Here is a 19205-nt window from a genome sequence, read left to right as displayed (position 1 = left end):
AGATGACCCAGCTTGTAGTGAGTTCCTTTTTAAAGAGTCTTAATTCTCTCTTCACAATGTTTTCAGATTTTAATCTCACGTCCTGCAAATTACTGTACACATTCAACGAGACTACGTTTTCTTGTCCAAGCACACACTTTTCTTCCACCAGGCTATCACTGATAATTACACCCACGTTGATTTGTATTTCAAGGTGTAACTGAATATTCTCTACTGAATAGCATGTCATATGAAAGTCTAGAATTATGTGGGGGAATGTACTGGAATTGGAACAGAACGAATTGTTTGTGGCTCTATATACGCTTGTGCCTGGGGCACCCGCCGTGACAGTTGAAGGCTTAATTCAAATATACTTGAAGCATTAAAGCTCCGATTGCCACAGATCCACCCTGTCACACTAATTTCTGAGGCAGTCGGGGCTAACACCCCTGCTTCGTCCTACCAACTCGGTGAAAGCCGCACCTGAACGGTTGTTACAGATTCCATTGCTAGTACCCACACCCCTGCCAGAGTCCAACCTCGGGGCTGGCTGATCATGTCCAATATGAGCGCGGGGAGTTTTTTTCGCCAAGCTTTGCGCGTCTCCATAAATGTTGTTGTCGGGTATGAGATCCGACGTTGCCGCGAACGAGCGAAGCTTTCATAGCAGTTCGTTTGCGTTGGATGCGGCAGGAAGGTTTTGAGACTTCACCATCTATGCCGCAAGTAGGAATTGGTGTGTGGTAATCCAAGCCTACCAAAGTGTCACAGACCTACACAGGTTCTACACGATGAGCAATTGAGATAAATAGAAGTCGGGCTAATACGGCACCCGTTCAGGAGGAGTTCGCGTAATCATATCCAACCGATAGGCCGCGTTGGATCGGCAAGCCCACGCAGTTATCTGAGACACCATCCCGCCTAATTTAGTCGCGACACATATCCGTCACCTAGCAAGACCATCCTTCTGGCCAAGACGACCCCTATTCTTCCAGAAACAGGTTGCGTTCCACGTGCTCTATTTAAACAGTAGCCATGCCGGGGTATTGCATCCTTGGTGGTGGAACATTGCATTGCATTCACCAGATATCGTACTATCATTGCTGACCCACTGTTGTTCAACATGCAATTCAGCCACGCGCAATTATTCCTCTTTTTTCTTTGCCTGTCCACGCCGGCTGTGTCCCGGCGCATTGGTCATAAACACACCCGCATTGCCGAACGACAGGCTCCCGCCTGTACGCCAACCGCTGGTGAATCGCCCACTGTGGATGATGTCCCAGCCATTGAGTCGGCCATGGCTGCGTGTCCCTCGGGCACAATCATGATTCCACCGAAGACTACCTACCATATCAACTCCGAACTTTCTTTCACCAAATGCGCTGGCTGCACCTTACAAGTCGAGGGAACGCTGTTGGCATCAGATGATACGAGGCCTGGAGCGGCAAAGAAGCGGTCTTGAACCTCGAAGACGTCCATGGCGTCAGTATTATTTCGAAAACCGGAACCGGTGTTATAGATGGTAACGGACAAGCCGCCTGGGACCTCCTAAACAGAGACAAGAATTATTCCCGTGTCAAGTGTCTACTCTACCTGACCGGCAAAACTTCCGGCGTCACCGTTTCGGGACTTACGATGAGGAACCCCCCAAATGTTTTCTCCTCAGTCAAGCAGAGCGTTACGAACGTGACCTATTCCGATTTGATTCTCACCGCTGTGTCCAAGAGCGATGCGTTGCCGAAGAACACCGACGGGTTTGACCTTGGCGGCACCGGTATTCGCATGGAAAACATTAAAGTTGAGAACGGCGACGACTGCATTGCCATCCAGAATGGCGCGGAAGATATCACGGTGACCAACATTCAATGCACAGGGTCCCACGGCCTCAGTATCGGAAGCATTGGCAAAACGGCTGGCGAAGTTGACACCGTCAAGAATATTCATTTCAAAAACGCGAAGATGACCAAATGCTCCAAGGCAGCTGGGATCAAGATCTACTCGGGAGGATACGGCACAGCGAGGTCAGCAACGTCACCTGGGAGAACGTCATGGTGGATGGTACCTCGTACGCCTTCCAGGTCCAGAGCTGCTACGGGTCCGACGAGAAGGAATGCGCGTCTCGGCCTAGCACCGCGAAGTTGACCGACATCGTTGTCAAGGGGTTCAGCGGCAAGACCGATAAGGATGAGCCGGTCGCCAGCATCAATTGTCCGGCCAAGGGCACCTGTGGGCTTTCGCTGTCTGATATGAAAGTCCAGTCCGCTAATGGAGGCCAAGAATACCAATGTTCCAATGCCGGGTCGATTGGTGTCAATTGTGTCCCAGGAGCGAGTGGCTAGCTGTCTTGACAGCGGGAGCTATCGGTCAGTGCTGACGCTGGTAGCCCCCAGGAAATCCCATTCAGTAGGCCACATCATAGATCGCTACATACGCTCCTCGTTGTTTCATATCTATAATAGATTTTCATTGAGTGATACAATTCACTGTTGTATACAAATCCACCGCTGCCTAGTATATACAAAATTCTGACCTATTCTATACATACATTGTCATTCGCCAGCTGGATCAGCCGTATTCAGGATATCCAAATGCAACAGTAATGCATTTAGCAAGGGACAGGCAAAGCGCCATAGATAGCCGGGGCATCGAAAAGGCCCAACTCGGCATTGCGGCGACGAGTAAGCCCGTTGACAACTTGTCCGTTGGCCTTGTTCCACTGGGGCAGTTCGTCATGCGCGACAGCCGCCACGTCCTCGCCCTTGTTCATGCGGGCGACAAGATCGGACTTCTGCATATTACCATTGCCGACGTTGTACGTCCACGAAACGAGGGCGGCGTATTGGTTATCATTCAAGGTGACGGGGTCCGCCAGGGCATTGGTGAGGGCGTCTTGATAAGACTAGTTGAGATTCAGCATGTCTGTGTGTAGTTTAAAAGGTGCGAAATTGTTGCATGGTAGTAACTTACGACCAGATCACCGGCCAGTAGCGCGCTGGCATCTGCCTCGGACAATGGCTTGGGGTAGGTCACCTCGGAGCAGGTGGCATCGCCACAGAGGTGACCATAACCGATGGTCGGGTTGCCAAATCCATCGTCGTAAACACTGGGTTGGAATGACTCAAAGCTCTTGATCAGGTTGAGACCGTTCTGGTTGACGGGAGGACCAGTGCAGGCGACAGCGAGGGCTGGGAGGAGAGCGGCCAGGAGCTTGAACGAAGACATGTTGAGTGGTATTTGGGAGGTTTTCGTGTCTGAATGTTTTGTCTAACTTACGGTCATGCAAGCCTTCTTATGCTTCTGCTCTGGTGGGGGAAGCGTCATGTGTATGCGCGAATATCCCGTAATGCAGCTCCAAATACGAAGTAGCGCGAAGATCGATATTTCTTGAACACGAGATCGCCCGCCCCTTGAGGCACGCAGATTCGGCGATAAGGTTCGTGATCGACATTGTCTTCCGCTTAGCAGCACAGAGACTACTGCATCCACACTTCAGGCTCTTTAAAAAAGTTCAGTCTAACTGGCTGATCGACAGGCGTACCATCTGTCCTCCGTTTATCTTCGCGGATTTAAGGTGGGCATCGCGCTAGACATCGTACTAGCCGTTGATCTTCACCTGCATGCTACCTTGTAGACCTCGAACGGCTATGATCCTCGCGTGGTCCCTATCAATACGAGGTCACAGCCACGTCGAGGAAGCCAGTAGAGTCACTTTGTTTGCTATTCTTAGCATATCAACCCAATTAACATTTTTGAATGTAGTATCAATATAACCACGAAAAGATGGTCTCTAATGGCTGTTATCGATGGATCCGGACTTCTAGAACATTGTTCCATGACAACGAAAGTTCTACCTGTTCATAGGACATCAGGTAGCTCCCAAAGCACATGGAGTCGGCAGCGGTGATAGTAGATCCACCTCAAGTTGTCATTCATTGTCAGTAGAGTAGCACGGCAAGGACACAGGGGCTCGTGCGGGCACTTCTCCACCTTATAACACACAATTACCTACCTGAATGACGTCCACAGTACTACTTCTCGGTCCGGGAGCCACGTTGGTGTGTAACATTGGCAGGCATCTCGGCCGGAGATCTCAATGTTGGACTAACAGCAGCGGGTAATAGCCCTACTCGGTAGGACAATAGTCACAATTGGGGATGATCTCCTTGCAAACAGCAGGTTCCTCGTGTATCCGACACCATAGGACAACGACAGTGTAATGATGTAGTGAATATAACCTCATTACAGGGTCTAAAGGGCTAGAACGGACTCTTGATATCATGAAGAACAAAGACATCAAGCGCTAGGCCTATCTAGGGAAGTGGCGTGAAGCGGGGGAATCTGACAGCATTTAAACCGCGGAATTCCCCAGACTTCTTCTGGTCACGACTCCACAATCTCGCGCCCTTTCCAATCTCTTGTCTGTAAATTGTCAAAAGTAACAATGTCCAGCTCTGGAAAAGGATACTCATACACTGGCTCTGGCACTAACAGCCAGGTACTGACCCCTTCACCAGCCTTTTCTTCACTACGAGTTATTATAATAAGTCCACGCTCGTATCTGGTGACTAATCTCCTTTGAACTCAGGGCAACCACTATTGCTCGCGCGACTACGGAACTGGATCGGATTCAAACGGTTCTGGTCGCGGTGATGCATACCACTACTCTAACAGGTCACTATGCTTTGAAAAACGTCAACTATCCAGCTAACGCACGTCAGCAACGGATCGTATTACTACTCCAACTCCAACGGAAGTACCTATTACAATGATGGCAAGGGTGGATCGACCTATACTCCTGCTGGTGGGAAGAAATAAAGGCTTTTAATATCTTCAATGGCAGGGCTCTGGATTAGGGTTATGTTGCCGCGGTTGATATGGATGTTTTGTGGAGGCTCTAAAGCTATCGAAAGGCCATCCGATACTTCGATGTGACCTGATTGTCCATCATGTTCTCTGTGTCGCAGAAATTGCACTTCTATGCTATTGAGCAGTCATAGCCGGCCTACATTCTGCTAGTGCTAGGGGCAATATCAATTGTTCTTATGTTAATTCGCTTATTTCCAGAACCACATTCATGGTTCGCTCATACAGTAGTCTTCTACTCTTGATTGCACCGCGTCCATGAGCTCTATGCCATGGGAGAGTAGCTCTCCTATTGTCATCAACCGAGATATCCTTTTTTTTAATTGCATTGGACGTTTGATTCTTCGAGATTACGTCCCATATCACTGGGGTTGTTCCCAACGAGATTATACTTCCAGGCGATAAGCATTAGCAGTGTACCTCCAGTCTGTGAACTGGGTAAGGATGCGTTAGCAGAGAGAAAAGAAATTGTGTCTATTATGGGTTAAATAGTATGATAGAAAACTATATAACTGTTTCTTGCTTCTTTCCTCCAGACTGATTTAACAATATAAGAGAGACCGGGGAGTATGTACGAGGAACCGGGCTGTTTATGAGGGCGGGTGGTTGATGGGTCGATTCGACATCACAGTCGTGACAGGCGAATTTGACGTTTCGAACTTGGCTTATAGATTATGCACGTCAAATATTCCCCGAAGATTGTTCCAGACCCATATCCACCCATTACAGGTTGCATATACTAAAATAACCTTGTACACTGATGTTCTTCTAAACCTTAGGTCAGTAGCCAGAGTCTGGCACATCAACGATAATAATACTTCCAATGCCGTTCCACAGAAAGGGGATTTTAGGTAGAGAGCAAGCTGTAGGACTCCATAATATAAAATAGCGTTTACCAAGAAGAAAAGGGTGGCATGAAGGGAGGACCAATTCCAAGCAGTCAAGAAGATTCATTGAGATGAGTCGATCTAGCTGGGACACCATATAGGTCTGAAAGCATTCAACATTCGTTTTGGGCTACCAATAACATTCAAATCTTTACTCGATATTCCTTTTCCATTCTATGTATGTAAACACTGGCAAACAATGACTGGTCACATTGCATTTTCGAGGCTTGCTTTGGTATGCGCCCCTTGCATACAGCTCCTGGGAGCCGGAGTTGTTCGGGCCCGTTCTGCACATCTCCTGAGTTGCAAAGTTTCTCGAATCTGTTAAGTTCCCTGTTTTCCCCTGTCTCTGTCTAGAAGAAAGAATAACATTTGGATAATACTAGTCATTGTTGCATACCGGGTGGCGCTGGCGGCAAACCCATACATGCGTATCACTGGTTTCCATATTAGCACATGTATCTCCTTTGCCCAGGAAGGTTAAATAGACATGTCGACCAAGCAGCTAGCGCTGACACTGACATGCGCGCTCAGCCTGCTTTCCGCACATGCGACTGCAGGGACGGACATTCTGGCACCCTCGGTTTCGCTGAAACAATGCCTAAATAATACTGGAGTGACGGCGGTATACCCCAGCGACTTAGACTACGAGGTACTATCACGCCCGCAGAATGCCAACTATCAGCCACATCCAGGGGTGATCGTGATGCCCACGTCGTCCGAAGAAGTAGCAGCTAGCGTACGCTGTGTAGCTGCTGAGAACGGGAACGTCAAGCTCAGCACTCGCGGAGGAGGTCATAGCTATGCTGCGTACAGCTTCTCGGGTGAGGTAGTTATTGATTCTAGCCGAATGAGAGAGATCAGTTTCGACGATGACAGGAGGGAAGTCACGGTTCAATTTGGTCAAACTTTGGGTCCATTGGCGATTGCGATGGGTCAGAAGGGATATGCCCTCCCACATGGGACGTGTCCTGGAGTCGGAATTGCAGGCCATTCCTTAGGTGGAGGCTGGGGGTTCACGTCGCGTAAATGGGGATGGCTTGTTGATCGTAGTAAGTGTGCCACAATATGTGCAGGAGCCAGACACGTAATGGGCCCTTAATCAGAAACAGTGTGCTAACTTTGCTGTTAGTCGTGTCGCTAGAATTCGTTGATGTTGAAGGCAATATCAAGCTGCTAAACTCTAGCTCAGTTGGTATGGATGGAGAGTTGTGGTGGGCATTGAGAGGAGCGGGAGCTAATAATTTCGGCATTGTGACTTCATTTACGTATGTTCTGGAGGCTGCCCCCACTGCAGTTGTGAACTATGGAATCAGCTTCTCGTCCAAGTCTTCCTGTGCAGGCGTGCTATTGGCAGTCCAGGAGTTAGGCTCTATCTCTGCCAACGATGCCGAGGGCCTTCCAGTCGAGCTGGGCGGGCAGGTTATTATACCTGACGCAAATACTTGCACATTTACTGGGCAGTATTTGGGAGAACGCGCCTCATTTCTGCCAGTCCTCGATAGATTATTGGGTAAACTTGCAGACCGCGGAATTGAGCCAGTCAATTCTATGTCCTCCATCAAAGAGTTCAACGACTGGATCGCGGCTCTCACAGACCTGATGGGCTCTTTGGATGAGCCCAGTCTTCCCGAACCATATTACGCTCAGTCCCTAGTGGACGATGGTGCCCCCAATTATACGTCCAACCAAGCGGAGCTCATCATTGACGCTATTGAAGACGCAAAACTCGCCAAACCTACAGAGAGCCATGTTTCCTTTGATTTGGATGGACCAGGCTCAAAAACCAACCTTGGACCGACATTCGGCGATACATCGTTCATTCATCGCCAGAGCTTGTTCCTTATCCAAATTTTCTCAGCTAAGTTTCCTGGCTTCAACGTTACAGACGCCCGTGATCAAGGACTCCGGAGAATTACCAACATTGCAGACACTATCAAACAAGCTAAGCCGAGTGGCCAGTGGCACGCCTATCAGAATTATATTGATCCCAATCTGGATGAGTTTGGGCAGGCGTACTATGGTGCGAATCTAGAACGTCTGAAGTCGCTCAAGGCCATCGCAGATCCAGATACGGTATTCGATTTCCCGAAGGGGCTAGGGCATGCATGATAAGAGTCAATTGTAACTCAGTCGTTAGATACATGGAATACACTACGTAGTTCTCTTTTCCCTCCCTCCAGTTGTATCTGGCCCCATTTTAACACTGTGGAGCGCGCTAAATTCTGACGCCCAGTTCCGTATGAGTACTAGCTCATTTTCGTGGTTCTATCTCATATCAAACAGGGCTGTGTCAACATGGCAGCCCACTTATTATCCTTTGAGTTCTGACTAAAATGTTCCTGGTTCTAGAATATAATACCTCCATTCCGTAATTCCAGATTTTCCAGCAAGTTTTAGCCAACCAATCATTATCCTTTCCACGATGAATAGCATTCTGATAGTTCCTCCAAATGATAGCACATATCTCATTCGACTGTGAGCAAGTCTCCACCGGCAAGATTCCGGTCAGATATAATACTAAGGTAGTATTACATGACAGTAGTAGACCTTGTTGTAGTTATTCCATTAGAATATAGCAGTTTCGCGTCAATACTGGTCTAACTAACCGTGACACAATCCAGAATAGTGTCTTGACCTACCAAGCCTCAATAACAATACAGCCCTAACTGGTGCAACCCAGCGCATCAGAATATGAAACACAAGGTGGTTTAATTTCATGAGCTTTTTCTGGCCTTCTGGATCTGTCACCCTCACCAATCCTGATCGTAGCATCACAATCTATCGCTGACCTGCCCATATCACCAGCATTCACAACAGTGATAAAATACAGTGCTAAGCCTTCGGGATCTCAACCGTCGTCTGTATCTGGAAAACTCAAACTTCCTGAAACAAACCAACTCTGATGTTTGTTTTCTTATGCACTGCCATTCTGTGGGGTTTGGGGAGCCCTGCCAAGCACGGGCTATCCTCGCCTCCGAAGATAACAGATCCACAATAATGCCTTAGCCTCAGGGAAATAAGCCTCGCCAGGCAGACATATTCTGCCCATAAGGCGGAATTTCGGTAGCAGATTATTTTCCTCCTTCTTATTTGAGTGTAAACTGGCCAAGACTTCGAGTCAATGATCTTACGATACTTTATCAAACCTGTTCTTAGCCACGCGATCCATAGAACATTGGCTAACGTTTGGTTAGCTAATAGATCCATTTAGTCAAATAACGGTCGCATGAGATAGCAATTGAGATTTTCACTTACTCATTAGGCTATTAGGCTTATTTCGTGTCATATTCTAGAATCTAGTTATTAACCTGATCATTAATCCTGCAATGCACATATTGCATCAACGTTTCGTTGGGATCAGTAATCATTCTATGGTTTCTTGAGTACATGCTTTCGGTAGATATTATGTTTAGTCTGTGGTCTATGTGAGTTCCAAACGTAGTATATCCTAGGATCAAAAACAAGTGTATGCGTACATATCTGCAGTGAGAAGGATCACTACCAAACCAACCATACAATGATAGAAATCCATGCAACGCCCACCAGTAAAGTTATAATCCAAGCGCCCGCTCGATCACCGCTTGTAATCTTGCGAGGCGGCTCAGCCTGCCTCGATCTTCCTCCGGTCCCTGCATTTGGGTCACTTTTGCTCTCGCCTCCAGTGGTAGAAGTCACAGGCTGCTCATTCGACTGAAGCATAAGATTCGCAGTAAAAATGCTCAGGGAGCTCATCTGGGTCTCCAAACTATTCTTCCCATCCCACTTATCCTCGTACCATCGGACCCCACATTCGGTCCCATCCTTGCCCCCGGAACACTGCCTCGCTGCGGCTTCTGCCGACCTTGAAGTCGGGGAGTAATCCGCTCCGCGGTGGATGGAACCAGCGTGGCTGTGTAGGCCATCCAAATGGACAGGAACCCTTTGAAACACATCTGATTCCTGTCACAGGTCTCGATTGTCTCGCAGGATACCTCGGACAGGACGGTACCATTGTTATACATCGGCGGGAAGAAAATTCGGAGGGAGGCGTTGAGTAATCCATCGACGGCGTCGAGCCATTTCGGGTCTCCATTTGTCTTGCGACATAGTGTTAGCGCGGCTCGTACCTCATATTGTCTTGAAGCAGGAACCACTTACAAAGTTGTACATATATGCCGCCCCGCAAAGCAACGTCCCGTAGTTGTATGTCCACTGCTCGTTGCCATTCGTTGTACACTCGTCAGTCACAGACGTCGTATCGGCAACATTCCACGTCTTTGTGTCCAGCAGTGGGCTGCTAGCCATCCAGTCCCAGATCTTGGTTGCCCAGTCGGCATACTTCTGGTCCCCTGTGTACCGAGCCAAGCGGGCTGCTATCTGGAACAACCCGCCATTTGAAATCGTGTTCTTGAGGTCATACCCGGGCAGCCATGAGTGGATCTGCCATCGCAGACCACCATGGCAGGTTTCCATTTCCCAGCGCGGGATTTGGTTGTTGAAAACGCCTTGCACGAGGGACAGCCACGATGGGCCATCGGAGACATCGGGGTATGTAGTCTCTGCACAGGTCATGGCCGCGAGGCCCCAAAACATCTGGTCATCGTTGCCCTGTGGTATCGATGTGAGATCATTAGCATCGGTCAGTATGTCCCAGGGTAGAGTTGGAAGGGCACGAACCAGGTATGCAGTGCTGTTGGCAGGTAGATAATCATGATCATCTCCGGCCTGCCATTGAAGCCCTTGCGTTGTAATATCGTTGTGAGAGGAATCGCCGCTAACGCGCCAGTATTGCACCAGTGTCATGAACATCGCGCCCGCTTCCCACCACGTGTTATCCAGTGTTCCTGGGGTCTGGCCGGGTTCGTTGCCATGATAATACTTCAGCATTCCGCGGGCTGCGGTACTCGCTGCCTCTTTCAGGGATGCTATATCTTCTGCATGAGTGGGATAATAGTGCGGTAGGGATGTGCTAAGTGCGAAGCTACTCACCGCTATCATGGATGTCTAGTGAGAGAGCCGTGGTCGGTGTGCCAAACAGCCCCAACGACAGCGAGGAAAATCGCACAAAAAGCTGAAATAGCCTCATAATGTGGGTTGGTGAGTAGATTCGATAGCAAAAGCCGCCAGAATCAACATTTATGGGAAATAGAAGAGTAGAGAGTGCGAGGAATAGGGGAATTCTGAAACGAAGAACAAGAAACACCCAACAAACGTATTCCTCCGTGCCTTGGAATCGTTGCTCCTATTTCCGGATACACGGGATGGGGGGCAGGTAAGTTTCTATCGGGGCAGTGGACTCTAGAAAAGTCCCCACCAGTCACGAAGTCCTTACGGTGTGCTTTGCATGGCACGCGAGAAAGGCCATGCTACGTGCATATCGGACAATACTCCTGCTCGCAGTACGTTTCTCGATTCCTAGACAGGTAGGGTGCTGTTGCCACTCCCATATACCCCACGTACGCAATATCTCTTCGCGGAGCTCTTATGTTCGAGAGCCTTATAATAAAACTAGGGGGACAACGTGCTGCAACACGAAAGTCAAGGCTACAAGTGGAACACGCTATCCGCCTGGCGGTCCATCCGGTTAAGGGTCCATAAAAGCTAGATCCCTTCCCTAGAGTAAAATGAAGAGGAATCACCGTGCCCTGGTAAACTAGTAGTAGACATAGCCACAACACGCGATGGCCCTTTAAAAGTGGATATTGCGTAGTATAGGGGATATCAACGTAGACATCCTGGATGTCTATTCTATACGGAATACTGCCACTCAATTAGACCAGCCTTGGTCTTGGCCAAAGGGCGTTTATGTATCAAGATATTCGTACTTTAGTAACTGCCGATCTGTTTGATAGGGAATATTACAGTATCCCAGTTACGGCAGAGGTTCCATGTGGATATGTCTCAGTCATATGAAGTCGGGAGCCATAGAGAACAAGAGTAGCCCACACACAGAACATCGCGCGAATTAAATACGAGAGGGCGCATGCTGGTAGGTTACATTGAAGCATTAAAGGATTTGCCCGACAGGTCAAGACGGACGCTTGGCGAAGGGCACTGAACGACCATTGACGCTTGATGGGCTTCTATTCCATCGCTATAGCAATACCTAAGGTGTCTTTACATTTCAAGTGCCTGGCAGTTGGCAAAGTGGGAGTAAATACTAGACGTTATTCGTCAATTCTACTATGTTGGGTTCTAGTATCTGAAATGGACATTTTTGTTAAACATACCGGACAGCGTAACACTACGTCCACGACTGGTGTGGGGATCCCAGTGAGTAGTGAGCAATCAGTACGGTTCTGGGGGTCGAGTAGCGAAGCATGATTGCACAAGGGCTTCCCACATAGCACTATGGGTGCCCCGGGTAGTCTACAATGTAGTTTCATCAGATATAGGGGCGATGCAGAGGTCAGGTTTCGCCGACTAATTGCTGTCTGGTACCATTATGTTTAAAGTTACCATCTTCCATAATTCAAGTGCTATTCGCGATGTATCTGGTAAATAGAAGAAGGAAGATCTATCTAGTTCTTGCCGCCGCCTTTTTTATTTTTCAGACTTTTTATTTACGCTCAATCCTATCTACACGATCTGCAAGCAAGGTTCACAACCTGAAGTACTTCACAGTATGTGAGCCTTATGCCTGGAAATTCAGCAAGTTTTCTGATCTAACCTGCCATTCCATTGAACTAGTGGGAAACACCAGACTTCGCGTACTTCAACAATCAGTTCATACTACACCTCGCCTCGGCCGTCCATAACCCTCTTCCCTCCCGCAAGCTCCTTTCCCCAGGCATCACCTGTCCCGCCATACGCGGCGTACAAGAGGCAAAGGTGATCCCCGTCACTGACGTTTTCGACGAACATGGTCTCCAGTCCTTGGGCTACGAGACAGACCTCCAACGGTGGTCAGATCCTGCCGCCAAAGCAGCTTCCACTGAACGTGTGGATTACTATACCGATATCGTGGAGGGGCCAAGCCAAATCATCGAAGCCAGAGCGCCTACTGAATCTTACTGGCAGTGGAGCGCCATCCGGTTCGTTCTCGAAGGCTTCGTCCTTCCCTGGACACCGAATCAATGGCGTTCTACGGCCCGTCGCTTTCAGCTTACCCGCCCACTGCAACAGTGTGTGGACAGCGTCCTCCCTGACCTCGTTCCACACGCTATAGCAATGCATTTGCGGATGTGGCCGTCCGACCTGTCTTTCGGTCAAAACGACGCCTGCTACCACGGCCAGGTCCCCGTCCTCAAGCATATCTTTTCTAAATGTGATTGGACGGGATCATACTTGTACAACAACGTTCTACGCGTCCAGAAAAGCGAAACGCAGCCCGTCATAATCGCGACCGACAACAGGGACCATCCCGCCATAGTTGATCTTGTTCGCCGCCTTGGCCCCAGAGCACATTTCATGGAGATGACAGAGACATGTACAACCGCTATCCGAGACGCTCATCCTTCCAACGAGACACAATGGCGTATAGCCACATACTGGCCTATCGTCGAGGCCGCTGTTATGGTCAGGACCGAGTCTTTCATTGGCTCCTTCTGGTCGACGTTTTCCCAGTTGATTGCTATTCGCCGCCATAGAGTACATCGAACATTCTTCGTTCAGAATCGTTTGCAGGAGTTTGTTTGGGGGAATCGGTGGATAATAGTATTGGCACTTGTTGGGGCTCTGGGATTGAGTGTGGTTAGAACTTCGCGTCGGTTTCGATGATTATACTGGTGTATATATACTATTTGATGGGACAATTAGTTCGAGTTTACATCACTCTTCAAGATTGAAATACGTTCCGGCGGGCGTTACTATTCTATCGCCCTGGCACGTAGTGGTTCTCGTGCCTGGTCACTGCCCTACGTAGCTGACAGGTATCATTCCACGAGGGCTACAAAATACACTACTGGGCGTCGCGAAAGACTCTGCAGAAATTCACTAAGAGTATTATGTTGGAGTGATACTTGCCAGTGGTGCATGCCCAGCTCACTTAGGAGGTGACTTAGTTGCAGCTATGAAGTCAGTTTCTTCCTTTTTTTGACATATCGTATTTTAAGTGCCCGTCATTACCATCAAGGACGTAGTATCCTCGGTTTAATACCACTAGATAAGATTGAGTTAGGTAGGGCTAACGGGCACGGTGCCGGCTTTCCGTGACGCCAAGCCGGTGCGAAACTATATTTGATCCTTTCATACAATACCGTCATCGGCTGTACCCGATAGGGTAGCCATTTACATACATGACGACACATCGGATATCCCGACAGTGTTCTATCATCTTGTGAGCGTGCTACACTTCTGCTGTATACACATAGGAAAGTTGCTGCCTGTTAGAGGAACATACCTGTCTCTGAAGACACCCTGAATGATCTGTAGAGCTATCTGCGTCAGATTTCTACAGTATTCTAACCAGATTGGGGTAATCATTTGTAGAAAGCAGAAGGATAGGGTTGGAAATATATATCCATGCAGAAGACTTAGCGAACGATTATCTTATAACCACGATTCAAATAGAAACAGTAATAATTGCTCTCTGGCCCAGTTGCTTTATAGTCAAGACTCTATTTCACATATTCTACGACCCGAAGATACTTGTTCAGTTGACTTGGACGTCAATATGTTTTCCATAACTCATTCTTGGCAAGAGACGCAAGTCAAAGCAGACCTAACTAGCATACATTCTTCAATCAAAAAAAGGAGCGGCCAATCACCAATTCAAGGTGCTGTAGTGTAGTGGTCATCATGCTTCGTTGTGGTAATTTCCGCAATCCCGAATCGACCTGGGTTCGATTCCCAGCAGCGCCAATGGCGTTAGATGACTTGATTGGTTTCTCTTTTTGGTTTTTTTTCTTCTTCGGCGAAGATGAAAAAACTCATTGTTTGTTTGGCTTTGTGACATTCTCTGTTTTCCTTCCCCCCATTTTAGCGTCCAAAAAATACCATTCTCGATACCCCTTTCTCTGCACCCCAGTCATGCTGTGAACTGTTCCTGATCCCATGTATCCCTGTATAATGGACACCAATATCCCTCGATCATACAACACGGACAGTAGTGTATGCGTGCCCTTTTGGACCTTCCCCAGTTTCGCTCCACGGCGGCGGCAGAAATATGCGCCCAAAGAGAAACCACCTCAAGTGAACAGTAGAGCTCTTCATCGTCAGTAGTATTCATGACGGAGATATGCAAATCGCGGTTTGCGAGACGGGACTTGAGGAACGGGATATCAACATCCAATCCAAACTCTTGGGTACAGGTAGTAGTTGGGCTCGCGGCGATGACAACGGAATAACCGAACAGCGCCGTGCAGCAGCGATAAAGGCTAGACCGGATGGGTACCGGTTGCAAAGGCGCTGGTTCAAATGCATAGCCGTCTCTTACTTTGCAATATGAGAGCGAGACCGTCCCCGGGATTGGCTCGCGGAAGACAGAGCAAAGCCACATCATCATGGGATGGAATCCAGGTATGTCTTGTGAGAGTACCACCGTAATCGTGGTCGATTCTTCCGGTGTTGCGATGGATCTGATGGTATCGGATGCTGTATGGGATCGTTAGATTCTGCAGGTGTCACGGCGTTCTTAGAAGATCAGGGAGTCCATACCGTATGTAGTCCAGGGGTTATGTATAACTGAGTCGATTACATCCAAAAGCCCTCGCGCAGTCGGTCCAAATGCTTGGGAAACATATTCTTTACAGCTATATACCTCCACATAACACCCGGTTACAGTGAAGGTGTATCTACAGCCTATATCGAACTGAGGCCCCTCCAACCGGTAAGAATAGGCCTTCCAGCCGGGTGGAGGGCTAAGTCTCGCGAGAGCCATCTCTGCTCCGTGGTTAGTTCTCATTCCACTTTAAGGCCGTGCGTTGCTAAATATAGACTTGACGTATTCGCACGGTCGGGGGAAGAGGGGCAAAAATGAAAGGAAACATACGAAATTTGCAGAGCTCAACCTGTCTTTCGTAGGCAAGGCAGTTATCCTCGTATGGTGGGGGAGGCTCTGAAGTACCAGCAGCTTCTTCAGATGCTAGTGTTCCTGGCATACTATGGTCCACAGGGCTTAGAGATGACGTTCCAACATCTGGCAGATCTTGCCATCCCAACTGCTGAGAGCCAGGTGGGGGACTAAACGGAACATCTTGTAATTGAAAAAGTTCGTCTACGCTCGTCGGCGCTTCAGATTCCGAGTCATACTGTTGAGGATGCGTAGTTTCACCGGTGGGTGGAGTGTGCTCCTCCACGGGAGACCCTGATGTTGATGGAGACATCCTTCCGGCGTTCATCTCGAGAGCCCTTCAGATTACTCTTTGTCAGAGAAGGGGTGGGAAGATGAGTAAAGAGAGGAAAAATGACAATGACAACGATAATGACAAGGGAAACCGAACGTATTATACGCGTAGCGTTCGGGGACAAATCTTTGAGGTTTTGAATAATGAGCCCGCGATTCGGATCTGGTCTGCATGATGCGAAAAGGTTGGACTCTTAACGTCCTAGGTGTCTACCATTCCACACTTTATATTGTTGTACTAGGAGAGATATTGCCTCTACGAAGTTACAAGCTTCTTGAATACTCCAGGGACAGCGCACCCTGCCTTTGTATGTGACCGGGAATTGCTCTTACATATGTATCCTCTTATTGTTATGAGCCGACATGAACCACTGTTGATCGTGGAACATACCTTTGGAACTAACCGGCAAGGCTCTTTCCTTTGTTTTCCGCCGGTACATACATCGAGTAGTTTCGAAACGCCGGGAATAGGCACAGTCATCATGGATAAGTGGCGATTTGTGGAACTTGGCTAGTGGTATGATCGGACATATCCCACGGCACATCCTGGACTATGCATTTGACCGGCGAAAGCCCTCTTCCCTGTATTTCTTCTATCTTGAAGATCCATAATATATCTACGAATGGAGGTAACTACAGCCACAATACTATTCAACGTGGCCACAGCATTGTTCGGATATAACCTGACTCATACGAAGAGACCATGTCGAAATTTCTACCCCTTTGGCTACTGCCATCACTAGTGCTAAGGTTCCTTATCACTAACTGATAATAAATGACTCGACAAGGTTTGCAAGACCAATACTTAACCACTCAAACAAAAGCGACCTAGATGAAACGAGCAAAGAACTGAAGTTAGAGAAGCCCCCATCTATAGTGCAAATCGTGGAAGATACATTGTCTGTAGGTCCAATTCTAAAAGTAGGGAAAAAGTCATAAGAGCATTGGTAACTGCACAAAATTTGTTCTCGGTAGAGATTATGATGTGTGAGGGCGGTATTTACACACCAATACGCGTTTTTCGTCTATAAGTTCTGTGGCTTGTCGGTTTGGATCTTTGAGGTCTCGACCCGGCCAATCCGGTAGCTCTGCAATACGATTCAGAACTCGATTCTCGCACTGCTCGACTTGACCTTTCTCAAAGCACCAGAGGATTTTCTCATCCGCTGTATACTGCATCGGGATCAGCGTGCCATGGGTGCCCTCAAAAAGAATGCCACCGTGGAAATCTCTGAGACGGTTGCATCCTGTGCGCGCTTTCAGATCACAAAAGGACATGTCCAAGTGAAAGCTGCTCACACGTGGATAGCTTTTGGAGTGCTCACAAGCTATCACGGCATTACCAAAGAGCTCCTGGCAGAGCTCACGACTATTCTCATGTGTCGTGGGCATCAAATGCTTTAATTTGAACGTATTCCTCCCTGGTTCGTCGACTCCATATGAGAAGCCAGGTAGGTCAGTCGGTGGTCGGAATGTCAAGCAAATCCATTTCATTGTTTGATGCAACTCTTCCATTGGACCATTGTCGACCGTCAGGGTGATATTGGATGATGAAGGGCGAATGTATATATATGGAAGCACTATTGAAGAGAGTAGTGAGTGATATATTGGAGCTTTACTAATCATTTAAGCAACTCACCATATACATACTGGCTGTCGTGACCTGATGTCTTTATAATGTACTCAAGGAGTTTCATGAAATAAACTGTACTTTTTGATCCACCAAGCCGCGATTTGCAGTCTTCTACTCTCACAATATTTCCGCTCTTAGTCAGGGTTATTTTGTCTAGTGCACTGGACCAATCGACCCCAGATCTTAAGACCTCCCAGTCATATGTGCATGTTGTATACGTACGGTTGGTCTCCCGGGAAGCTGCTCTCAGATTTGCCTGTTCTGCGCATTTGTTACTCTCTGATAATACTGATAATCAAGGGATTAGGGACAGAAACGCGACAGGAATTGACAGTAAGGACCCAAGAAATATAAATACCATCTGTATCGAGGTTGATCTCTTCGTGATTGCACACTTTATCCCCTGCACCACGAGAGACGACTCGGACCGTGACCACTTCTTGTTCCGGTGTATGGCTATTCATTAGGACTGCTGATACGCCACCTCTCAACTCACCATTAGCCGCCCGGATGTCCTCGATAGTATAGATACGTTCCTTTGGCATTGGTGCTTGATTTTGGATCACCTCTCTAACGAAGTCTGGATCCATGTCGCATGTGTCTGTATAAAAGATAGCTATTAAAGCGGGGAACTACCTGGGGAAGGATCAAAAGAGAACGTTGTAAATGAGGCACAGGAGATTTGTATAGAATGACAGCTCCGCAGATCCACGGAATGTTATATAGTCCAGCGCGACACCCGTTTACTCTGCTGCCCAGACGTTGTTTGCGTGATTGAAACTGCCAGGAGTATTTCAACAGTTGACCTCGATGTTACGTCTTTCTTTTGGCAATCATACTATCCTTGGGGAATGTCATTATTTCACATTATGTCTCTCTGTCTGACTCCTTTATACTGCTAACTCTCTTTCTTATAATTCGAAACTTTGGTGTGGAGCCGTCCTGGCATTATGTTAGATACGCCGAGAAGATGACACACATAAAGAGCCAGCTAGACAATACCCCAGGCATTGTTTCAAGGATACGGTAGATTAGCGGTATATGCTTAGGGCTGAGACTAGGGAATACCGACCTTTGACAGGGAAACATTCCCCGGATTTAAGATGAGCGAGGTATATTCGGGTACTGGAATCTTTGTTTGGAGAAAGACATGTACGTTAAAAGAGAAAACACATGGTCTGTTTTAAAACGCTCTATGCGCTCATTGTATGTTTGCTGATTTGCATTGAATTACAACTAGCCCTTTGTCCTGTACCTCTTGGTCTGAAAGGACTCAAAGTGTTTCATATCGTTTGTTAATTTATTGTGGTGCCAAGTCGACAGGAACAGTTGAATAAAATACCAAAGTATACCCATAAGAATGCCTTGATGAGAATAGTCAATGAACAGTACTCTGACTTTCATTATAGCCGATTCTTTGTCCTTATGTGACACCTTGAGATGGAGAATATCCACACGACAGAGAACAAAGTTGACTTTACCCATTCCATGACGTGGTGAGTTGGTAGTCAATTAGGTACCTAGGAAGATGCCTCCATATTGTATAGATTCGAATTAGATCCTTTTTTGCCATGAA

The 19205-nt window shown here is 47.8% G+C and overlaps 5 protein-coding genes across 5 annotated transcripts; 3 read left to right on the top strand and 2 right to left on the bottom strand.

The window, feature by feature from the left end:
* Nucleotides 1–1102: 1102 nt before the first annotated feature.
* Nucleotides 1103–2318, top strand: ANOM_000215 (putative exopolygalacturonase precursor; the record flags this gene model as incomplete). The annotated part of the gene is made up of 3 exons (XM_015545473.1): nucleotides 1103–1378; nucleotides 1561–2000; nucleotides 2066–2318. The coding sequence occupies 3 exons, from the start codon at nucleotides 1103–1105 to the stop codon at nucleotides 2316–2318; spliced, it is 969 nt and encodes a 322-aa protein (XP_015412652.1).
* Nucleotides 2319–2584: 266 nt separating this feature from the next.
* Nucleotides 2585–3201, bottom strand: ANOM_000214 (lysozyme; the record flags this gene model as incomplete). The annotated part of the gene is made up of 2 exons (XM_015545472.1): nucleotides 2585–2878; nucleotides 2947–3201. The coding sequence occupies 2 exons, from the start codon at nucleotides 3199–3201 to the stop codon at nucleotides 2585–2587; spliced, it is 549 nt and encodes a 182-aa protein (XP_015412651.1).
* Nucleotides 3202–6219: 3018 nt separating this feature from the next.
* On the top strand, nucleotides 6220–7841 carry ANOM_000213 (6-hydroxy-D-nicotine oxidase; the record flags this gene model as incomplete). Its single annotated transcript, XM_015545471.1, has 2 exons — nucleotides 6220–6781; nucleotides 6862–7841. 2 exons carry the CDS (start codon nucleotides 6220–6222, stop codon nucleotides 7839–7841), a joined length of 1542 nt encoding a protein of 513 aa, XP_015412654.1.
* Nucleotides 7842–9230: 1389 nt separating this feature from the next.
* Nucleotides 9231–10797, bottom strand: ANOM_000212 (glycoside hydrolase family 76 protein; the record flags this gene model as incomplete). Its single annotated transcript, XM_015545470.1, has 4 exons — nucleotides 9231–9664; nucleotides 9721–9808; nucleotides 9870–10645; nucleotides 10701–10797. The coding sequence occupies 4 exons, from the start codon at nucleotides 10795–10797 to the stop codon at nucleotides 9231–9233; spliced, it is 1395 nt and encodes a 464-aa protein (XP_015412653.1).
* A 1402-nt stretch (nucleotides 10798–12199) lies between these two features.
* ANOM_000211 (uncharacterized protein) lies at nucleotides 12200–13430 on the top strand (the record flags this gene model as incomplete). The annotated part of the gene is made up of 2 exons (XM_015545469.1): nucleotides 12200–12334; nucleotides 12402–13430. 2 exons carry the CDS (start codon nucleotides 12200–12202, stop codon nucleotides 13428–13430), a joined length of 1164 nt encoding a protein of 387 aa, XP_015412656.1.
* Between the last annotated feature and the right edge of the window lie 5775 nt (nucleotides 13431–19205).

Source organism: Aspergillus nomiae, assembly GCF_001204775.2.
Source record: "Aspergillus nomiae NRRL 13137 chromosome Unknown contig00001, whole genome shotgun sequence".
Lineage (NCBI taxonomy): Eukaryota > Fungi > Ascomycota > Eurotiomycetes > Eurotiales > Aspergillaceae > Aspergillus > Aspergillus nomiae.
Note: the sequence above shows the minus strand (reverse complement) of the source record. Positions and strands in the feature narration are given on the sequence as shown.